Source organism: Centruroides vittatus, unplaced genomic scaffold (assembly GCF_030686945.1).
Source record: "Centruroides vittatus isolate TY-2023 unplaced genomic scaffold, ASM3068694v2 contig_329, whole genome shotgun sequence".
Classification (NCBI taxonomy): Eukaryota; Metazoa; Arthropoda; class Arachnida; order Scorpiones; family Buthidae; genus Centruroides; species Centruroides vittatus.
Window position 1 is genome coordinate 4,475,737 of NW_027122113.1, and position 13,075 is coordinate 4,488,811.

General features: G+C 36.5%; 1 protein-coding gene across 1 annotated transcript; it reads right to left on the reverse strand.

Annotated features, from left to right (window-relative positions):
* Window positions 1-6,694: 6,694 nt before the first annotated feature.
* On the reverse strand, window positions 6,695-12,863 carry LOC136973827 (ras-related and estrogen-regulated growth inhibitor-like protein). The gene is made up of 4 exons (XM_067268610.1): window positions 11,774-12,863; window positions 8,478-8,534; window positions 7,825-7,901; window positions 6,695-7,541 (listed from the first exon to the last, which is right to left on the reverse strand). Exons 1-4 carry the CDS (start codon window positions 11,832-11,834, stop codon window positions 7,092-7,094), a joined length of 645 nt encoding a protein of 214 aa, XP_067124711.1. The 5' UTR covers window positions 11,835-12,863; the 3' UTR covers window positions 6,695-7,091.
* Between the last annotated feature and the right edge of the window lie 212 nt (window positions 12,864-13,075).

Sequence of the window (13,075 nt, forward strand, 5' to 3'; positions counted from 1 at the left end):
AGAGTTATACGGGTCGATTTCACAATAGAGTACAATATCCACGTCGAGTGGCGTGCCTCACGCATTGAAAGTTTACTATAGACGAGTTTATAAGGGTTATTTTTTATAATTTAATGTTGACAGAGGTTATTAAAACTTATTCGTGCCATCAGCATCAGTTCGAGTGAAGATAAAGAGGAATTTGGAGCAAGAATGTCTTCTTGGTGCAATGATCACCGACGTATGCATATTAGTATTTATTTATTATTATTTTTTTTAACACAGTTAATCGGTTAGAGTTTTGTCAACTTCCTTTCTACTCAAGATATCCTCTTCTCCGATCAATTCTATCTTGCATGAGTCATGCAACATGCGATATCTGAGTCATCCGTCGTAAACAACAGAAATTCTACTCTTCATTTTAAAGGTCATCGTTGCGCCAAACATCAAATAGGCCAAAAAATAATTTGTTCAAGTTGTACCGTTCGAGGATTGGATCACTCGAAAACTGGAGACCTGTGACGTTTCGGCATGACGCGAATTTTGTTTCTTTATCAAAAGATTGAGTCATTCTACTAGAAATTCAAGTTTTACTCACGTACCCACCTGGTAACTCCTAAGCCATTGCATCATTTCTGGGTATGCCGTGCCCACTTTATCTGACGCGGAAATGCTTCCAGTTCTGACACGTTTCGGAAAATGTAGAATTATTATTATTATTATTATTATTATTATTCCCCCCTTCTTTCTAAACTTATATAGATTTATATTCTCGTATTTCTGTAATGCTATCTGAGAATGACGCTTCCTCTTCGCTAAGGTTGCAATCATCTTTTAAGCTTCGAGTAACCTATAAAGTGAAGTCATTTATCTGCACCTGTTTTAAGAGTCGATTGCCTTATTAGGAAAAGAGGGGGGAATAATTCCATCGATTAAAATTAAATATTTATTACGTAAGATTTCGCTTGCATTTTTCCCAAATACCGATTTTTAAATGCAAGATCTTGAATTTTTCTCGGTGAAATTTTTAGCGTTTGAAACGTTCCAGGACGAGTTAGACCAGTCAAATCCCAGAGATTTAGCAACCGGGAGTGAATATCCGAGGATTTAAGAAGAGGAGAAAGAGGAGGGTGAATCTCCTATACTTTGAAGCCGAGCAGAGCCAAGTGAAATATGCTTTGTGGAATTTGAAACAGAAGTGATAACTTTAACATTTGGAGAAGTTCTATGACTTGTAGCAAAATTTACCATGTTTAAAAGCATTCCCATCTGTTACGCGTTAAAACACGGCTCGACTGTTACGCGTATAATGATTTTTCCAATAGTTATTATTATTATTATTATTATTATTTTAATATAAATAATAATTTAAAACTTAAGCATTTATTTATTTAGAGATTAAGCTATTACAGCCGGTACCAAATCGAGATCGTTACCACGTGTTACTCTTATGATTTAAGAGTTGTTCCCCGTGGTTTTTATAGAAATCCCAGAAGGGCCATCGTTTTTCTCGAACGAAAGTTGGAAATTAGTGTGGAAGTGTGCCACCCGGATCTGTTTGTCAATAAGAGTGTAACAACTTTATTTGTCGATTAATCGCGTCAGTGGATCGCGTCCAGAGCGTTTCCTGTATCGCGATTAGGATATATCCTGATGACTCATCTCTCCCTACCGACATTCTTCTGTCAAGGACACCCTGACAAACTAGGTGCGATTATTATTATTTCCAAATTTTTCGTCTTTCATTTATTTTGATAAAGTGAAGAGAGGAAACAGAAACGTGCGACGAGAAAAGGAAGAAAAAAATCACGATGATATTGTGTATAGAGTATGATACTATTCTGCCATTTATTTTCCCGCCAAATCCGGAAATTGTTCATTATATATAAGATTAAATAATTTGATAGTAAAATTTATATTTGTTTATTCTCTTATCTGTTTTAACTATTTGATCTGGACTAGGTCTAATCGATAAAAGTATTTTTAAATTGGCTAGAAGAGAGTTTTAAAGTATTTAGAATCCATCCTTAGGTTACTTGACTTAAAAATCTAAAAATTAAATAATTAAAGCTATAGTCTAATTTATTAATTTCTCGTAAATGTTCTTTTTTCCCTCTCAAAATAAATTTCGCATCGTTTAACATCTCTCAACTAGAGATCTCTCGGAGCATTTCTCATCTGATCTCATCTCTGCTTCTCCAGCTTCCTTATCTCTACCCGGCTGAAGCTGCAGCTCCAGATGTGTTTCTGTTTTTTATTTTTTTTAATTATATTTTTTGCATAATTTGTTAGGCATTTATTAAAGCTAAACTTTAAAAAATACATTTTTTTTAATTCACGAAGATAAAAAATGATGTTGTTAATGTTTACAGAATTTAAAGGGCTAGAAAATATTAATAGAAACAGCTCTTTAATAGTTATAGAAGTGTTGACGAGAGTAAAATTAGATTTATATTGAAAAAATGAGTCATAAAATCCTATCTTGTTTTCTATCAGGTCATATTTTTGCTTTTAATAACAAGGAAAGACATCCCGATACACTCTTTACGGTATAAAAGGGCATACTAATATCCACTCCACGTTCGTCTCTAGATGAAATTTGCTCTTTTTTAAGTAGGATGGAGGTAAAATGCCGTATATGACCCCTTAAAAGCCTCTCCCGCGAATTAAGCTTCCAGGTTTGTCCCTCGGAGTTTTTTTAGGTTTTCGTAGCGTGGGAGAGATGAACAAAGGGGCGAGTGAATAGTTGATGTGGAGAAGTGACACATACTTGGAATGCAGTGAATAGCTAGCAGTAATCTTACGTGGAATTCCATCCAATCAATAGCGAGACGTCATCTTGTACCAAATCGATGTAAGAGACTGGTTTGTTTATGTACCAGCTGTGCCATACGCCGTGGCCAGTTTATGTCAAGCAGCCCTTTGGAATTTACAATGCGGAGTGACTCACCTGGAATGCTCGCTACCTTTTCATCTACTCGACCAATTCCATCATCTCACCTGACAGACTGCCTTCCCCTACTCATTCGCCATTAAAAAAATGTTAAGTGTTCCGCGGCAACCTATCTGATTAAAGTATTTAGATGACGAATCAAAAGCATCCGGCGAGGTGACTAAGTTCCATTAAAAATACGGCCGTTATGCTACCAATAAGTACCAAAAAAAAAAACAACAGGAATATGTGACCTAATTTGATTAAAAAAATAGTAAAGAAGAGCCTATTGTGCTCTATTGCCACTCCTTTCGAGCTTCTAGGAAATTAAAACGATAGGAAGCTGTCCACGTTTTGTAACGTGGACAGCTTCCTATCAGCTAATTCCAAACAAAAAATATTTATCCCTATATATGCAATGAGTTAAATATAGAAAATTTCCTCCGTGGCTGTAAACATGTTCGTGTAGTTCGCCATAGTTTTCTTTTTTTGTCACTTACTAACATCTAAGAATGTTATTTATGGTTAGAATTATTAGAGGAGGCTTTATTAACCGTCCGAACCATCATATAAACGGAGCTAAGTAATTTATGATCTCTCCCGACTCTGCGACAATCACTGACATTGGACAATATCCCTTAATTGATTCGACCATCTGTCTAGCTTCTGGAACTCTTCTTACCCATATTGTGTGTAATTCCCTTAATGTAACGAGATTAAAGTTTTCGTGCGATAAACACTTGCACAGCTGTACGAGGGACCTTGGCACGTTCGGGGTTTCACGAAAAGTGAGACAAGTTTCGGCAACCTTTTAAATAATTAAGCGACTGACCCTGCAGCGAGTAGGGCCTTTTGAAATTTGGATAACCCTCAAATCGAGTTGCGGTTTGCCCCTTCGGCTTCTGTGTCGTCACAAAAGAGGTAAGAACGTCCGGTCTCGAGTACAATAACCTTTTCCTACTCTTGTTCCGAGGAGTAAGACAATGTAGACAACGATAAAGAAACACGAATCAGCCCCCGCTACGGCGTTCATAAATCTAACCTATGTCTTCATGATGGCATCACTAAATAATATATTCCCGTCTGGGTAGGAGGAAAAAGATCACGTTAGACGGGTACCTCACTCCCGGAATCGTTAGCATCCCGGTCAATAATGTCATGTAGAGCAGGTGTAAAAAGCAGACGCCGGTTTACAAACCACGCGTGTGAGCTTTCTCGGTTGGGGTGTAACCGGGTCAAAATGTGTTTGAATTGTATCTCGCTGGCTATATCTAGAATTAAAATAAATCCCTCCAGCTGGATAGCTTTCTATCCATTTTCTAATCCTTTCTCTATCGCAAAGTCACAGATGTTTTGACCACAATCTCGATAAGTATAAATAGCGGATGACCCACATTGTCTTCACTCTTTTCTGCATTTCAAACATCATGAGGGTGGATAAGAGCATGTGGGTATATTTTCATAGCTTCCAGCACGTTCAACAATTGCCAAAAGCCCACTTATCAGTACCCTCGAAAGTACAAAAGAAAAAAAAAAGAAAAAAATCCGGAAAAACACGGATATAATTATTTTAAAAAATTATAGAACAAGAACAGGACTCTTTTTAATTAATTTTATACAGGAGGTAAGTTTTTTTTAGTAGCGTTAAATTTAGAAGCGACGCGTGTCGTCAGCCTTTTGTTTAAGTGGCAACAACGATCCGCTACCGATATATTTTTTGAAAAGGTTAGTACACGAATCGATCGCGAGATGGCAATCCGATCGCATCTGGCGTATTTAAAAAGTGTAGCAATGACAGATCATAAAAACGACGCCGAGATTGCTGGAGCCATCTGATGCTCTTATCTTTCTCTCCTCTTAATGCACAACAGACACAACGTCTATGATAAATCGTCTCCCTATCTAACTATGTTTTTGAACGCCTTTCCCCCTTACTCGACCAAAATAGAACGTTTCATCGGGTAAAAATGTTCGAAAAACCGTCAGAAGTGATGGATTTTAACTTTTCCCCCTCTTTACTCCTTTTTTTTTTTAATGCTTGCAGGCGAATATCTCTTTTTTCCTTTTTTTTCCGACCAAAACGTTGACAAACTGTTTTTAAGACAAAATATTTAATTTTAAAAACCTATCTAAAATACGTTATAATATTTAAATATTTCGGCATTTTATATATTAATTTAATTTTATTTATTAAAAGTGTCAAATGGTCTTTTTAAATTATAAATAAATTACGAAAATAATTTTTTAAAAACAATTAAAAAAAACAAATGATTTGAAGTGTATCGTGTCGCCATCTGTGGAAGATTTAGGTACTATTTGGTCTTTTTTATCTTATACGTTTTCGAATAAAATATTATATTTGTATACAATTAAATTTTGTTTTATGTAACTTGATATAATATTTTTAATTTTTAAAATATTTATGACGTAATAAATTTCTATAAAAGTTTTTATAATTTAATAGCTACATATATTGTTTTTTAATCGTAGCGTAAAAGTTGATGCGTTTTAAAGCCACTAGATGGCGAAAAGTGCAAGATATTGTCAAAAGAGCAGAAAATTTTTTAATTCATTTTCTTTATTATTTTTTATTACTCGAAAATTCTGATTATTTTGAATATATAAAAAAGTATCTTACTGATTTTTATCGAACATCGTAAGCTGACCAAACATAAAATGGCCGGCTATTAAACTCTATATGAAAGAATTGAATATTTGATAAGCACCAGCTGTTCGGAATCAAGCTCCGAATCACTAATGAAGGGCGTAGTTTTCATAGTTTTTTCAGCTGATTAGGGTTTTTATGTTGAATTTTCTAAGCATGTTTATGTAAATTTGCAAGCACACAATATTCTTTTTATTAAAGTAACGATCGGATGGCATTAGATCGTTTTAAATTTGAATTACAGAATATAATTTCTGTACATAGTTATTCATTTATATTACCGATTTTTAGGTTCAAAAACCTCCAAAAAAGTATCTAAATATAGAAATAACTCGAGCGTAACATGGCTTTTATTTATTATACAAGTCAAAGTAAGTTTCCAGCACCTGTATTCCTTAATGTATAAACGGATATAGCTTCACTTCCTGTGCTCCACTTCCCAGAAAACTAATGTTTCTGATTACGTTATCCTATATGAAATCGGCATTTATGCCGATTCACACGTTTTTCACACTTGCACTTTTATGTACCCCATTTTTATAAACCGCAGCAATTTTTTTATAACAAACCGATGCGGCCCAACGAAGAAATAATTACCAGACTCGGTAAACATTAGTTTTAAAAAGAAGAAAAAAAAATTCTAATTTCAAAGCTGATAAAATATAATTTATGGTTTCCACTTGTCTTCTTTCGAATAACAACAACACGTTATTTATTGCTATAGTTATGAGAAATGAGTTTCGTATCCCTAATCTGTCTGAAGCTATCATTATAATGATAATTATTTATAATATGAGGGAGACAAGAATCACTTCAATAGCCATATTATACATGAATAATGGTAGAATGTGGACTTAAATGGAGGTAGAATATTCAAATATATATCTTAGAACGTAGCGAGTAAGTCACAATACGAGTAGGTTAATCGAACAGATCTTCAGATAGATCGAGTTGCTCATGTTTATTCAAAACATTTAATCACGCAACTTCCTTAATTTATTATATGAACTGTTGCTCGAACTTTTTAATGGATTTCTCCAAGGTCCTTTCATTTCTACAGGGTCTTCGTCCAAAGCGTTATCACTTTCATCATCCTTCGAGTATTAATGATCGAGATAATTGATTTATTCATAATTAAGTTACGAGATAACTTAGGATGATAATATTCGAGATTATTTATTGTATTTCCGCTCGAAGAAGAAGAATTGAGAGACTCGAATCGAAACTATTTTTTAATTAAAAAATAGGAGTCTGGCTCCATAAACGTGTACAAAATATTCAGTAAAACAAACAAAAAAATACTGTACATAATACCATAAATCCTGCAGTACCTGCATACATTATATACAAATTGATATGTATATACACGATTCTGAAATATTTTCGTAAGTAAATTCTTACGAATATTGATAAAAATATGACATTAAGGATGAAGGAAATGGTAAGCGTACCGAATCTGTACAATAATATATTTATTCACAAGTGATCTGATAATACTGGAAGACAGGCGTAATGTCATATGGATAACGATGGCCGTTTTTTGCCATTTCTTCCAGATTTACCGTTTTTTCCGAAAACCATTCCGATCATCTTTGATACAGTCATGGCCGCACCTACCTTCCGTCTTATAGGTAAGGTTCTGAGTGCCTGCAATGCGCGAGCTTCTCTTATGAGGCTCTGGAAAGCTAAACTGACACCTATGTAATTTTCGGCGGCAGAAACTTCGTAGAATTGGCATTGATACTGTAGAGACATCTCGTGTCCGTCATCTACACCGACTTGGCGGGCGTGTTCCAGATCTCTCTTGTTACCCAAGAGAATGACTGGTGCATAACGAAGACCTTTCAGAGTGCTGATGGTCTCCAGGCAATGTCGAGCGTGCTGAAAACTGTCTCTATCACAAATGCTGTAGACTACGACGAAAGCGTTGGCCCAAGAGATGTGATCGTATAAACAGGAAGCGGTCTGAAAAAAGTGATAGAATAGTGAACAACGTATCCATTATTCCCCTTTTGTAAAAAAATGTTAACTGCGTTTCGACGGCGTGACGTTACTCTAGCGTTGCGGCAGTAACGCTAGAGGTCAAATGGAGGGCAAGAAAGTATTCCCTATACTAGTTTGTGTTGATTAATTTTATCTTGATTTGTGAGCCCTAGTTGGCCTCCAGTGTGAATGCCAACGAAAGTTCACTTGTCGTGCCTCTCCAAATTGTAAATAACCTTAAGTAGAACATAAAAATAAAACCAACCTTACAGAAAGACGTGTCGAGTATGTCCAGTTCTGTCGCAACGCTGTCGAAGTTAACACAGTGTGGATAGATGAAATCTGGCAAGAATAAAAGGAAAAAAAAAATTAAGTTAAAATTCTCTTCGGAAATGATAAATGTATATTTAATTTCTAAAATGTCTAAAGGAAAATTCAATTTCTTTCGTCTCTTAGGCAAAAAATTATCATAATAAGGGTCTGAGTTTTCCTGGATGGAAAAAAATAGTAAACATTAGAAAAGCAAACTAAAAAAACACAAATTTCGCATTGCATAAAATTCGCATGTGGATTTTAAAGTAATCATTTCAAATTTACTGCTTAATCACAAATATCAAATGATTCTTTTATCGATTCGAATGTTACCCTGCACTTTGTGGCGCGCCCAGAACTAACTAGACTTCAATTGTTGCCAACTATAATCACTATAATCATTCTTCTTGGCACAGAGTCGTAATTTACGTACTGTTTTGGTTTCTCGTATATAATATAAATGTTCCAAGAAAATGAAAATAATTCTATTGTGCACGTCACAGAATAGAAGTACTATTTTCATCCGGCAATAAACAGATAAAAATATAAAAAAAAACCGAAAGAATTATAAAGTTCAATTTAAAACCGAAATTGCAATGGATTTACCTTTGCTGGAACTGTATTCTCCGATGTACCTTTTAGTTAAATAACGAACGGTGACAGCTGGAAAGAGAAAATAACGTTTAGTTTTTTTTTTTTTAATTATCGGTAATTTAAACCATACATCCTTTTCAACCCTACTATATCAAGTCGCTCGTGAGGAGAAATGCAATGAAGAACGTTAGAGTTAGAGGTCAGCCATGTTTTCACGAACAATTCTAACAGCTTCGCGGTTGACCTACGTTTGACTACGTCCCGATATGTAAATAGTTAGAATGCGTTCAAGGTCGTAGAAGGAAACGATCTCTCTGAACCCCCATATGACCCATAGCGATGACGCGCGTCGCAAAAATTCTACTTTAATTTAAAATTCGACGGTAACCCCACAAAAATAACTCATTTTTAAAGTTAATTTTGCCATTTAAAATTTAATATTATATATTTTTTCTTCTTATTTTTCTTTTTGTAGTATTGGAAAATATACACTAGCATCATTGCTGGAGGTATCTAGGCCTATTGTTAGATCCGCTCTGGAGCGAAAACTGGCCAAATATAACAGGTGCACTTTTAGTAGTTTGCTGCATCTAAATAGGCGACCAGTTGAATGTTTTGATAGTCGACCCGGGGACATACATCCGGGTATTACATACAACTTCCGTTTGGAATATTTCCTGTTTCCAATGACCTGCCTTCTTTTGAAGAACATTCGAGTTTTAAATCGTGGATATCTTCCTGTATATAACCGTAATAAAAACCAGTAACGTTACGCAATAAGAAGGAAAAAAAATGGGCAATCTGTCAGTACCACCTTTTGATTCGACATAAAAAAATATGCGCCATTTAAGTACCGTTTATTGTCATTCGACTAGAGCCGGCTTTTATTTATATTTTTTAAAAGTTTGTCTTTTTTTCCAAAGATTATTGATGGCTAATTTTTTTGGATAAGGACTTTCTATAGAACTAGACTCTATGAAATGTCGAATTGGATTCACTTTTAGGGTCGTTTTGATAAAAAAAAAAGAAGGAAACACGTGGTCTGGATGACAGACTTTCCATTTTGGTTCTAACCCTTAAGTTTTATAGGAGGAAAATTATCTAAAAAGCTTTCGATCCTTAAGATCTCTTCAGTTTATCAGTATTTTTTGGGAACCGTTTCCCACGATAAAAGTCAATAAATGAATGAAAATATCAAAGCCCTTTGCCTCTTAGCCTTTAAATTATGTACTTCTGACTGTTAGTAATCGTCAGAAGGTAAGTTGCACATTATGAAATGCCTTTTATACTTTAATACTATTCTCGAATTTAAAAAATGTCGCTATTCTAGTCTAACAATAAATTTAAAAGAGAAACTAAATACTTTTTTGAACTTTTCTAGCGAAAATCTTTTATAATTTTTGTTTTTTTTTTAGCAGAAAGATTTAACGATAAGGTTAGTTTTACGATGACAAAATATAAAATAATCGCGGAAGAGAATCATAAAACAAATCTGTGAATCACGAAACGTTTCAAGATTACAAATTTCGACCCACATCTTCCTTTTGTGGATGATATTCAAAAAAGTTTTGTCCGTGTTACAAACTTCCCCTTTCTATTATGGCGAAGATAAGATGGTGCGGACCACGAGATTACATTATTACTTTTTCCATCTCAAAATAGATATTTTAGTATGGTAGGTTCATAAAAGAGAGAAAAGAATCGTGTTTTCTACTAAATTTCCAGCATTACACGAATATCTAAATTTAAAACGTGGCAGCGAAAGTGTTCGGGTGAACGATCCCACGGTACAATTTTGCATCCTTACAGGCTAGGCCGGTTGGAGAAAGTAAAGCGCGCACAATAGTCTTGTTTTCGCTATTTCTGCGGATAGCATCGTGCGCAATCATAACTAGAATGAGTTATGGGGTGAATAAACCCGAAATATCTTGTCCACGGACAATTTCTGGCGTACGAAAATGGCATTTTTTTAAGAAACCGTCTTCGGCATTTTTTGGAGAAAGAAGTAATTTTAGGTCAGTAAGACTGATTGGATTGCATACCAAAATTGGAATGCAACCGGTGAGAGGTTATCGGTTGGCAATCGAATCGAAGGAAAGTCATTGTACCCCCCGTGGAATCCCGAGCGTGGCCTTTAGAGATCATTATGAGCGATCTTCTACGCCATCGATTTTCGAATCGCGCGCTGAGTTTTTATACGTTGTATATTCCGCACTCTTCATAAAAAGGCAAAAAAAACCAGTTTTATGGGCCGAGAAGGAATAATCATCCAAATAATGAGAAATAAAAACATTAACCAAGGTCACGATAGGAACTGACAGACAGGCGCGAATGGGCGACGCGTTGGCGCCATCTGTCGCTTGGGGCAGCGCAACCTTCACGGTATCCACTTCCCGTCTGCCATTAGCCCGGTGTAGACACTACTACGATAACATCGCAAACAGTTTGGATAAGGGACCATCATTTTGCGCCCGTATCTCCACTATTTTTGCAGGTTTCCGAAATGCCACCGACTCGTCAGTGCGACGCGCGTGAGAGGAGAAGGTCGCGGGACCAAGCTACCTGGTAAGAACTGCTACCCGGCGATTCGATCGACAGAACCTTAGAGGCATTATAACTATCGAGGTCTCACAGGCCGACCCACCCAGATCCAAATTTGGAAGGAATACAAAAATTTGTAGGCCCCTCCTGCTTAGATAGATGTTAATCTGTGGGAAGAGAAACGAAACGTTTTTTTTTTCTTATCCCCTTTTGGAGGATAGGTACGTATGATTGATTGCCAAAACAAGTAAAAGAGTTATTAAAAATGCACCTTTCGTACATTTGGCCAACGGCCTCTATATATGCGACTGCACCCTTCTATATGGTTTCCACTGCCCTATAATTATTAGCTAAGGTATTGGTACTGGATTATTTCGTCAAACGTACTTGCAACATCTAGATTTTAAAAACAAAAAAAAAGAGAGATTGTTTTTCGAACCCGAAAACTGGTCCAGTTGCTTATCGGACGTTGACTATCAGTCGAATTTCCTGCCTCAACCGTTTTCGATCAGAGCTTATTTACGGTTCAAAAACCGCTTTCGCGCCACGTGACCCGATGGAAATTAATGAAAACGTCAATCCCATAGCAAAATTATCGGCTTAACCCGAGTAAAAGTGGCACGGAATACTAATTAGCAAAAGAGAGAGAGCAAGAGAGAGAGAGAGAGAGAGAGAGAGAAGAGAGGTTCCCCTGGCAACTCGTTTTTATCTAAATTAAATCCTCGTTTGCAAAGGAGCCGTTTAAAAAGTGCTCCCGTATCACTTACCTGACTTCCCTACTCTGGAACTGCCGAGGACGACCACTTTCATTCTGTTTTGGTTGGTCATTTTAGCATGCAGATACGGCCCGATAGGGACCCTTTAGAAAGTTGTCCTTGCGCTTGTTCAAGTTCAGTGTTACGGCCACATTACCTCTACCTTGACAAAACGTCACCTCTGCCGTAGAACTAGTCCCACCTGATCACCCAGCCGAGATCGTCAAATGGCACGAGTCATCGCACCCAACATGGATAGTGGCACCACCGAGATTTGTACCAATGCAGCGGTACCGACTGTTTTCTTCTTGTGGCCGATGTTGTGTGCAGGTATATCGAGAACTGGCAGCGGGTCAATGTCAGTACCTCCTGGTATGCAGGCGTTCGTGTTGAGCCGGAAACTGGCAGAGTGTGCTTTTTCTCCAAGGCGGTCACTTCGATTTTTAAACGGCTTCTGCTGAAAAAGGTATTCTCTCGGCTTCAACCTTTATGGTAATTATAATCGATCCGGACGAAACTTTAATACAATAACTTGTCTTATTTTCTATTGATCCTTAGCATCTTGGGTGGAGATCAATTTTTACCCCACGTAATTTAGCCACACCTAACTAACAATACAGCAATTTGTGCTGTCTCGAACCGTTTTTAAAATGCAACCCTTCTATTGCCTCACTCTCTGTATTGTTTATCTTTCGTTAATTCTCTGGCCTCGTAGCAATGATCTCACCCGCAGTTTGGCACGAACTAAAAATTTATGGTCTAACCGAGACGCGCTGCTCGCTATTACTTAGCGAAGATCTGTAGCTAGATTTCTTGCATCCGAAGGAACCTTCGTCCTTCAAATAAATACGGAAACAGTTCTGTGTCCTCTCTTGGAACTATCATAATGCCATTTCTTCTACGAAAAGTTCTTGTAGTATTCTCAGGTTCAACCATCCCTCCTAGAGCATAAAATTGACTTTAATGACAAGACGAATCACTCGTAACTTAATTGGAGAGGTTCTAGAGGGGATCATTAAAATAACGTGATCGTTCAGTTAATTCGGATGACGATCCCAGACCCATCTTGCATTGGCTTACTTCTCCCCTTCCCAGAATGGCCATCTCGTTAAACATCACACTAAATAACTATTTTTATTATAAGTAGTTCGATAATAAACGATTTTTCTCAGAAGCTTAGACAGGTCTGAACTAGTTTATTAAATGTTTAGTTTTGGAAAAGGTATTAATGGAGTTTCCTGAAAAATAAAGGGTTAACGAACTGAGAGAGAAAAAGGGCAGCACCTCTTGACCTCTTTTGACCTTCCAAATATT